Source organism: Hakea prostrata, chromosome 3 (genome assembly GCF_041222555.1).
Source record: "Hakea prostrata isolate BN-2017 chromosome 3, UWA_Hpros_2, whole genome shotgun sequence".
Lineage (NCBI taxonomy): Eukaryota > Viridiplantae > Streptophyta > Magnoliopsida > Proteales > Proteaceae > Hakea > Hakea prostrata.
The window spans coordinates 14,812,619-14,822,336 of NC_142602.1; the positions used below are offsets into that span (position 1 = coordinate 14,812,619).

Consider the following 9,718-nt stretch of genomic DNA (forward strand, 5'->3'; position numbering starts at 1 on the left):
AACCAAATTGAGTCTTCCAATTAGCTTATAAGCTTTACTGGTTAAAACTTGAACACTAAAATAATTATATGTTGTTCATGAAATAATCAATCAATAAATCTTACATTACTGAAAAATAACCCCCCAAAATAAAAAAATTTGCATTGAAGAGTATCTTCATTTTATTAATATTTGGTTTCCAGGAAATAGGGAGTAACTTTTCAACTTTTACTTTCATCCCAACCAAACATAAGAAACGTTAAAGTATCCTCTCTTTTTTTTTTTTGGTAAGATAGAAAGAATTCTCTTCTATATATATTTTTTTATAAGAAAGTATTCTCTTCTTTAAATGATCTAGATTTTTCTCCTTGTTACACAAACAAAAAGTCATAAAATTGGAAAGAAAAAAAAAAGTCGTTTATTTAAAAAAGAAAAAGAAAAAAGAGATCGCTGAACAGGTCGCGTAACCCATCGTTTGTCTAGGCGTAAGATTAACGCGACCAGTAGCGTTTTTTCTACATGGACCGGGTTTAACGTGCCAAACTGGGTTGCGAGTCTTCAGACCGGGGTTGAGAGTTTATGGAGTTTAACAAAGGCTAGCGAGTAAAGATTCTAATCGGACGGCATATAAAGTCGCGTCAATTGCAAGCTGAAATCTAGGCGCTCCAACAACCTACCTCTTTATATACTTTGCTCGTCCAATCTCTCTCCTTCAATTCAAATCTCCAGAAGCAAGAGACGCGTCTCCAGCAGTGTCTTTTTCACATTACTGATTCCCAAGAAGAAGAACAAGAACAGGATAGAAATCGAATGGTAACGTTTCTACTCTCGATGTTCGTTAGGGTTTTCAAATTAGGGTTTTCAGTTTCATCGTTTGGATGATTTTCTGTTTTTGTGCTCTATCTTCAGGCGCTTCCGAACCAGCAAACCGTCGATTATCCAAGCTTCAAGCTAGTCATCGTTGGTGACGGCGGTACAGGTAACCGTGGATTTTACTATCCAGGATCTACTTTTTCCTTTGTCTTGTATTTATTTCGGTTTGGTTTCTTAAATCAAGATTCGATGGGATTTTCTGAATTTCTGAATTTATTTGAGTTGGCATTGTTGTTTTGGTTTGAATTTTGAGCTAACAAAGCGAGTCCAATGTCGATGCAGGAAAGACGACTTTTGTTAAACGTCATCTTACTGGAGAATTTGAGAAAAAATATGAGCGTAAGTCTTCGAGTGATTCGATAATTTTGTTAGTCTTTAGTCTGAGTAAATATTGGTCTCATGATCTTTTCGTGAAAATGCAGCGACGATTGGTGTCGAAGTTCATCCGTTGGACTTCTTCACCAACTGTGGAAAGATCCGGTTTTATTGTTGGGACACTGCTGGCCAAGAGAAATTTGGTGGACTGAGAGACGGATATTAGTAAGTTATTGGAGTCATGCTTATGAATCCTTGCTACTACTAGTTTACGGTGAAAATTCTATGTTGTATGTGGATTCTGTGCAGGTTCTTAATGTTATGTGGAAATAGCTTTGAGAATTTCTGTTGTTAGATATGGTACCTCGCCGCCAGATTAATTTTTTTAGTTCCTTATTTTCACTGAAAATTTTCTTTTCTGAATATGATGAATGGCTGTCGCTTAGAATGTTCTGATTAAGCTTTCTCACTTTCTGTATTGTATTTGATTTGAAACTTTTTGAACTTGATGTGGGATAGAAAACATGTTGCATGCCCAAAACAATGGTCTATCTGCTTGTCAAATGTGTATTAGGCATTGCATTGCTTGTGAAGGGAAAAAGTGGTTGCAATTTTGTTTACTGAGTATCCATTTTCTTAAAAGAAGTCCCGTCCAAGCAACCCGCTGTCTTTCCGAACAGAACTTTTTTAATTGGATATTCCTCGTTTATCATATACTGTGGCTCTGGTTGAATTTCTCGGAGTTGAAATCCCTTGGACTTTAGAATCTCTTACTGCTATTCCTGTTAGAATGAATGTTATAATAGATTGAAGTTCAAAGTATTATATGCAGTCTTTTAGAGTTCACACCCTTCAGTAGTCATCAGTAAAGGAAGTAGGTCTGGAACATGAGTGGAATTTTTGTGTGTGGTTCCTTAGTATTCTTCCTAGAACTTCCCCAACCCAAAGCAATGTTCATTCAAGTTAAATTTTTCTTGTTTTCATCCATCATTTCCTAATTTAATTTTTGCCCTTGTAGTATACACGGACAATGTGCCATTATTATGTTCGATGTCACAGCTCGGTTAACATACAAAAATGTTCCTACATGGCACCGGGATCTGTGCAGGTAAACCTAGAAGCACACCATTGTCTCATAAGTTCTCGCACTCAAGATGTACTGTCAATTTTCTGACCATTGGTTTATCTGCTCCTGATTATAGGGTGTGTGAGAATATTCCAATTGTTTTATGTGGAAATAAAGTTGATGTCAAGAACAGACAAGTGAAAGCAAAGCAGGTTACATTCCACAGGAAGAAGAATCTCCAATATTACGAGATTTCAGCAAAAAGCAACTACAACTTTGAGAAACCTTTCCTCTATCTTGCTAGAAAACTTGCTGGGTAATGTCAAAATAATGTGCCCTTTTTTTCTACCACAGCTACTATTTTTATTACTATAGTCCCCCCCCCCCCCCCCCCCAATTATAGGTTGGTCCATTTCCACTTGTCAAATATTATGGCCAAGATATAATATAATTCAATATGGATTGCAGAGATGCTAACCTCCACTTTGTCGAGTCTCCAGCTCTTGCTCCACCTGAAGTTCAAATAGACATGGCAACACAAGAACAGTGAGTATCTACTCCTTTTTTCTGTACATTGGTTCTATCTAATTTGATTGTTAATGTCTTGACAACCAAAACCATCATGTGGATATAAAGAAACACTATTAATTTTACAAATATAATGCCTGTATTGTGTCTGCATTTAGAATTTCTCTTGGTTTTAGGGTTGCAGCCCCATTCACAAGTGTGGCCCATATTCTTTTCCAGAGGATCAGCACATGAAGCTGGTTGGTTGTCTGTGAGACATCTATATAATCAAAAATAGGCTTGTTCTTTGGATTTGTCTCATGCATTTCTTTCGGAAATCATAGTGGGATTCATTTTGACAAATCTACAAGATAAGAAACCACGTTACATTCATCTGTTTAAGTGCGGTTTTTGCTTGAAGGCCATTTCCAACAACTTAATTATAGATTCTGAATATTTGATCCTATTTTGACACAACACTCAGACTCTAAATGGTGGTAGATTAAGCCCAACCTGTTGATAGAATGACTTAAAAAACAGTGCAGTTATCAAATTGAATGTTGCTAATGAATTATTTTTGTGGTTTATTAACTGCATGTACTATTGTAACTCCTTCCCTTGAAGTTACTATGATTATTACTGTATGCTAACATGAACTGTTGGTGGATTTTGTAGGCATGAAGCTGAGTTGGTGGCTGCTGCAGCACAGCCTCTCCCTGATGACGATGATGATGCATTCGAGTAGAATGTCTAGATTGTCTTCTTTTTCCTTCCCGAACACCCCACCGTTTCCTTTCCCTCTTGAGTGTTGGTAGGTCTGGCTAAATTTATTGTTGGGCTGTTCTAGTTCCACCTAATTCGCAGGTTGTGTGTGGTGTGTGTTCCTGAATGTATGCATCATTGGCTTTTTCCCTGATATGAGGAGAGCTGATATTAGTTTCCAGCTCTTCTATAGTCGGTAGTTGGAAAGTTAAGTCTACATTGTCATTAGTGATCCAAGTATAGAGGTCATCTTTTTTGTTTTGTAATGCTACATGGGTTTAGAATTTTTTTTTTCTCAACTTTGGATCTGTTAATCCAAAACTTCTCATTATAGAAATTTGTTTTTCCAGAATCTCGTTAATATAAAGTTCATCCGAAAAGTCAGTTGCAAATTGCAATACATCCCTTAAACCTCAGGTTCCCCACTTCTTGCAATTCACCCATTGTTTCTTCCTGTTGGGAGAAGGTCATCCGTGTTAGGCTACTTCATTAGATTTACAAGGCATTGGAAGGGACACTCCACCTTGCCATTAAGGATAGAATCAACTGCTGGTTGTCAGATTAAATCAACCTCGATGTAGTCCTGGCAATCTGCTAAGTATGATCAACACGAGTCTTTCAGATAATGCTTCCATAAGCAATGTAATCTCTTTAATTCCTTGTTTCACATTAATTTTTCGTTGGACCCAGTGCGTTGATCCATTCCCACAGGGAATCTGCTAGAAAATCACCCAGATTCTACGTAAACATTATAAACTGTACAAACCCAGATTTGATTGGCTTGACTAATTCCAGCATGCTCCAAGTTTGGAAACATGATCAGTCACTCTTTATGGTTTGCTTTATTAAAGCGAAAAAAGAAACAACTTTTTAGTCTCCATTGCTTACCAACGAACGAAATGCCTAGCTAATAGATATTTATAGGAACATAAGATCAGACTTTCTTGAAGAAAGGTCTCTTTCGCTGGTCAAATCTGGGGGTTTTTAACACATAAAGCAAGCCAGGTGTTCATGCAGTTCCTTTCAATTAGTTGTAAAATCAGTAAGACATAAGCTTATCCCCTTTTAAGTGTATTCCTTCAAAATCACTTCTTAAGAAACCAAACACGCAAGGATCTGCCAACAGGAGGACTATGTTCCTGACTCTGAGAGAACGTTCAATCCCAGCACGCATTCATTAACACATCCATCAATTTATTTTTCAAGGAACAAAAGATCATCAAGAAGCAAATGTGCTACTTTTTGCTGCCAACCCTAGACCCAAATCCCACTCTAATGGTTCAATTTCACATCCCTTTTTGTGGGTAACTGCAACTGGATGCAAAGGAAATACAAATGCTTACCTGGAAAGTGAAACATAATTTACATAGAAAATCATCTTTTGAGTTTCATTGCATGGGAAATCCAAGACATTTCTCTGAAGTGGAATGTATTTTACAAGGAATGCAGATATTGCCCCCCTTGTGTTTCTTTTTCCTCCCCTCTGCTAATATCAAATATTTCCCCTCACTGGTTGAGTCATCCAAAGAGAAGTAACCCGAACAACACAACCTTGAAATGATCATACATGGAGTTGAGTATGGACTAGAATGACTAGTACTACTTTGGTTTATGACAAGCATGGTAAGTCATTGCTTATGTCTAGTAAATTGACATTAAACAACTAAAGGTATAAGCAACCACTAGACATGTATTAACAGCACCCTATCCATGAACCAAAACTGCAGAAGAAGACCTGTTTGAAGATTCATGTGGCTGGACAATCAGAAGGGTTACGAAGCACAGTAAGGACACATCTCAGTCACCAAAGAAACAGAAAAAACAGAAGCATGCAAGTGTCAGGCATAAATTCAATATAAATTAAAGACATGTATTACAAAGATGGCCATGGAATATCAAGAGGCATTTCAATTCTGATGGTAAGGAAATTTTTTTGCTTTCAATGATATCTTCCTGCCCCAGGTCTAGAAGCTGCAATGCCAACAAAAGAACATACGCAATATTTTATGATATGAACAACTATTTACAGAGGTTCTGTTGGATGACATGAAACACTGGTGAAATACTCAAAGAAACAGATTCTCTTGTTAACACTACAATTTACAACAACTATGATGCACACGAAATTCAAAGGATGATTCAATTACCCAACTTCAAGTTGGTAATGAAAAGAAGAATCAATGCACCTTGGTTTGTTGCCGTTGATTTGTGGTGTTATGAATCCCCAAGTGCTTGATCAGATACAGAGGCCAACCCCTGCATCAATCTAACAATTTCTCCTGTATCATCCAAATAATACTTGGCCTTACTGGGTTTGCGACCAACAGTACAGGCAAAAACTTGCGCTATTGAAGCTAAAGATGATCCAGCCATATTTCTAGTAATCACTTCAAACATGTCTTCATCAGATCGATCATCACCTATGCAGAGAACAAAATCTGGATCCATTCCTCTCTCCTGCATGGTGGAAAGTAAGCGTTCTGCCACAAGCCCCTTGCTCACCCCCTGTGTATATGCAAACAAATCAGGATTAGTTCATGGTCAGAATCCCAAATGGTCGCAAATTATTTTAATTAAATCAGAAGGTGACCTCAAACCTGTGGCTTAACTTCTACAATATTCTGCCCACTCTTTACAGATACTGGTTCATTTGCAAGGACACTCTCAAGATGATCAAGAAGTTCCTTAGCTTGGCAAGATCCAAAATCAGGATCAGCATCCTCATAGCACCACACTAACCCTGTTTCCTTGTCTTCAATAGTTGAACCATCAGTTGTTTCGGTGTAACGCTTCATGACAGGTTCTGCAATCTGCTTCCAACTACAATCAGCTACTGGTACACATGTTTCCCACTCTGCATCTCGGCTTAGTCTGAAACAAATAACTCGTTAACCTTCAAAGAAGGCCTACTTAATTCATATTGTAAACAAAAGCCTGAAATACAACAGAATTTTATATAAATTTTGTTCACACACCTGAGGAAGTACCCATGCTCAGCAGCAATTCCCAGCTTCTCACAGGGCGAAAACCACTCACTCAGAGTCTGGCGGCTTCTAGCACTGACAAGAAATACGACATTGTTCTTATCTCTACACAAGCTGTTTAAGATCTCAATTGATCTAGAGCTTGGGCTCTTATCTATGGAAGCCTGAGGCATCAAAGTGCCATCATAGTCTAGAAGAATGGCTCTAGTTCTAGCTCTTCTATAGGCAGACACAATGTGCTCCATTGAGAGCTTCCTGAAATTTGGATCAAGGGCTACAACCCTAAACCCCAATCCAAATCCAATGCCCCAACATCTACGCCTAACATGATCCTTACATGTCCTCTCCAAATCTTGTAAGAAGCTGTGTGCCCAATACCCTACATCATGAGTACTAACATACTTATAATGTTTTTCATGCCGAAGCTGCTTCTCAGAATCTGCCATCCCCAAGGCACAGTCCATTGCATCGGCTACTGCATCTATATTCCATGGATTAACTCTTATAGCACCACTCAAAGAAGGAGAGCACCCAATGAACTCTGATACAACAAGCATGCTCTTCTTTATGGAGGATAGACTTGATCCTAAAGCATTATCCAATTTCTCATTCCCTTGACGGCCAACGATGTATTCGTATGGTATAAGATTCATCCCATCCCTAACAGCAGTGACCAGGCAACACTCAGCAACAACATAGTATGCAACTTTCTCAAAGAACTTAAGTGGTTCATCAATCAAGATGACTGGTTCATAACCAGGTCGGCCAAATGTCTCATTAATCCGCTTCACAGTTGAGTAAGTCTCCGACTGAACATCTTGCACATCTTTTCCTCTTCCCCTAGCTGGATTGGCTATCTGTACCAAAACCACCTTGCCACGGCACTCTAGGTGTTGCAGAAGCAACTGCTCCAAAGCTAAGAGCTTCAGTGTAATCCCCTTGAATATGTCCATGTCATCTACACCAAGCATCATTATTCTTCCCCTCCCTGTGAACTGCTTTATGAGCTCGGCAACCTTAGCTTCAGTTTCCGGAAGGCTCAGGACTGACTGCAGCTGACCCATGTGGATGCCAACAGGAAGGATTTTTATACTAACAGTTCGGCCATAGTACTCAAGGCCTATATAGCCTCTCTTGGATTCGTAGCTGAGCCCAAGCATCCTACTACAACATGATAGGAAATGACGGGCATAGTCAAATGTATGGAATCCAATCAGATCAGAGTTTAATAAGGCTCTCAAGAGTTCTTCCCTGACGGGCAACGTTTTGTAGATCTCCGATGAGGGAAATGGACTGTGGAGGAAGAATCCAAGCTTCACACGGTTGAACCTCTTCCTCAAGAAGGTAGGCAACACCATAAGGTGATAATCATGGACCCAGACATAATCATCTTCTGGGTTAATCACTTCTAAAATCCTATCAGCAAATATTTTATTAACTGAGACATAAGCCTGCCATAGAGACCGATCGAAACGACCGCCAAGGTCTGGTGATAAGGGTAACATGTAATGGAACAGAGGCCATAGATGTTGCTTACAGAACCCATGATAGAATCTACTGAAAAGGTCAGGTGGGATAAATGCTGGAACAGATTTGAAATTCTCAAGCAGAGTTTGAGACACATCATCCTGTTCGCTGGAGTGAATGTCTTCCTTAAGGCAACCCACATAAAGGACCTCAACTTCATCTTCTCCGAAACCGTCTTTCAGCTGAAGAAGAAGTGAATCTGAATCCCAAGTGAAAGTCCAGCCTTTGTTATCTGGTTTTCTTTGAGCCTTAATTGGAAGTTGATTAGCCACTATGATTATACGGTCTTTGGGTGCCGAGGAGGAAGAAGGATCAGAACAGACACTATCAGCTGGGTCATCATCAAGGTTTGACATTATACCTGCAACTGTCATTATACGAGGTAATCGACGGCTCATTCGACCAAACGATGGAGACTCACCGGAGGCGAGCTCCAACAGATTCGAGTATGATCTCGAGACCATTGTCTTTAGTTACCCTCCTCCACACACAGAACCACCTTCACTTTTTCCGGTAGAAACACAGAGCACCACCAAATAATGAAAAATCGAACCCAGATAGAAGCTTTTCCTGTATCTAAAGAAGAAAAATAACATCAAATAAACGCCTCAAAAGGGGAATTCTTCAGTTGAAAGCAACTCAGCTTCAACACAAGAGCTAAATATGAGAATTCATTGACTCCAAACACTCAAAAAAGCCACTTTTCGCGTAGAAATGACTATGTGAACAGAACCCAACCAAAAAGGATAAAAAAAAGAGGGGGAGAAATTCCTAGGGACAAGAAGCTCAGAACACTGAATCAAGCCACACATGATACAACTCTACAAACTTCAAAGATGGAAAGAGAATCAATTCCGTTCAGCTCATTACAGCCAACTATCCACTGAGATGAGTCTTACTCAGCAACAAACAGAATCACTCAAAGCCAGGAAACAATACAAATCAGAACAGAAAAGACACAAAAAGAGAAGCAAGATGGGTTATAAAAATTTCAGAAATTTACCTTCACCAGAAACCCCCTTCCATTTTCTGGACAAGACCCAAGAATCCTATCCTAAAATCACCTCAACTTCTTTCCAGGACCCAAATTGTCTGGAACCATTAGCAACCTTCACCTCTACTATCTTCTCAGCTGTTAGCTTTGTTTTATACATACACACAGTTCAATCTACACTCTACGGCCTCCTCTGTCTGGATTTCTTCTACGGAGCTGGAAAATATCAAAAGATTTATCAAATTATTTATATAACTTTTCTTCTTCAATTTCTCTTCCTCCTAAAAATGAATTCAAACTCAAGAAAAAGAATTAAAAAAAAAAAATCTATCCATTTTTCCGAAGCAGAGCAGAAACGCTGCCACGAGGCTTTAGCGGTCCAGGAGTACGGACATTTACAATTAATAGAGTCCCACAGAACAGTATATTAGCTGTCTTTACTCTTTTTTCAGACACGTGTCTAATATGGTTTGGCTCTTGTTCAAAATAGCATACGTGGCAGTGCCCGATAATTGGCTCCAGAAGGACGTTAAAAGAAGCAAAAAAATTAATAACAATAATAATAAGCCGCCACTATACATTCCGACACAAGCTCTTTGTTGATTACAGCTCAGCCAAAGTGGGGCCCACAAGCACGCGCTATAGAGGGTGCAGGTGGGACCCACGGTACCTTTGATTGAATGAATGACCGGACTTTACAACGATACTGCG

General features: G+C 39.1%; 2 protein-coding genes across 4 annotated transcripts; one reads left to right on the top strand and one right to left on the bottom strand.

Annotated features, from left to right (window-relative positions):
• The first annotated feature begins 682 nt into the window (after positions 1–682).
• LOC149021072 (GTP-binding nuclear protein Ran-3-like) lies at positions 683–3,893 on the top strand. The gene is made up of 8 exons (XM_089149338.1): positions 683–792; positions 889–958; positions 1,135–1,191; positions 1,275–1,392; positions 2,186–2,275; positions 2,370–2,549; positions 2,702–2,779; positions 3,416–3,893. The coding sequence occupies exons 1-8, from the start codon at positions 790–792 to the stop codon at positions 3,483–3,485; spliced, it is 666 nt and encodes a 221-aa protein (XP_089005464.1). The 5' UTR covers positions 683–789; the 3' UTR covers positions 3,486–3,893.
• Positions 3,894–4,423: 530 nt separating this feature from the next.
• Positions 4,424–9,382, bottom strand: LOC149021073 (alpha,alpha-trehalose-phosphate synthase [UDP-forming] 6-like). Of its 3 annotated transcripts, none has more exons than XM_089149337.1 (4): positions 9,017–9,382; positions 6,478–8,583; positions 6,100–6,373; positions 4,424–6,007 (listed from the first exon to the last, which is right to left on the bottom strand). In XM_089149337.1, the coding sequence occupies exons 2-4, from the start codon at positions 8,475–8,477 to the stop codon at positions 5,717–5,719; spliced, it is 2,565 nt and encodes an 854-aa protein (XP_089005463.1). In that variant the 5' UTR covers positions 8,478–8,583; positions 9,017–9,382; the 3' UTR covers positions 4,424–5,716. The 3 variants fall into 3 exon arrangements, with proteins under 3 accessions (XP_089005463.1, XP_089005461.1, XP_089005462.1); XM_089149335.1 differs by having other exon boundaries at positions 6,478–8,589; XM_089149336.1 differs by lacking the exon at positions 9,017–9,382 and having other exon boundaries at positions 6,478–9,001.
• Positions 9,383–9,718: the final 336 nt, after the last annotated feature.

What these genes read in the sequence shown, in the direction of transcription:
- LOC149021072 (XM_089149338.1), top strand. An exon ending in TGGCACCGGGATCTGTGCAG is followed by an intron (nt 2,276 to 2,369) that starts GTAAACCTAGAA and finishes TCCTGATTATAG; the next exon opens with GGTGTGTGAGAATATTCCAA. An exon ending in CTTGCTAGAAAACTTGCTGG is followed by an intron (nt 2,550 to 2,701) that starts GTAATGTCAAAA and finishes TATGGATTGCAG; the next exon opens with AGATGCTAACCTCCACTTTG.
- LOC149021073 (XM_089149337.1), bottom strand. Translation starts at nt 8,477, where the DNA reads ATGGTCTCGAGATCATACTCGAATCTGTTGGAGCTCGCCTCCGGTGAG. An exon ending in GAGCATGGGTACTTCCTCAG is followed by an intron (nt 6,374 to 6,477) that starts GTGTGTGAACAA and finishes TATTTGTTTCAG; the next exon opens with ACTAAGCCGAGATGCAGAGT. An exon ending in TTGTAGAAGTTAAGCCACAG is followed by an intron (nt 6,008 to 6,099) that starts GTTTGAGGTCAC and finishes GCATATACACAG; the next exon opens with GGGGTGAGCAAGGGGCTTGT.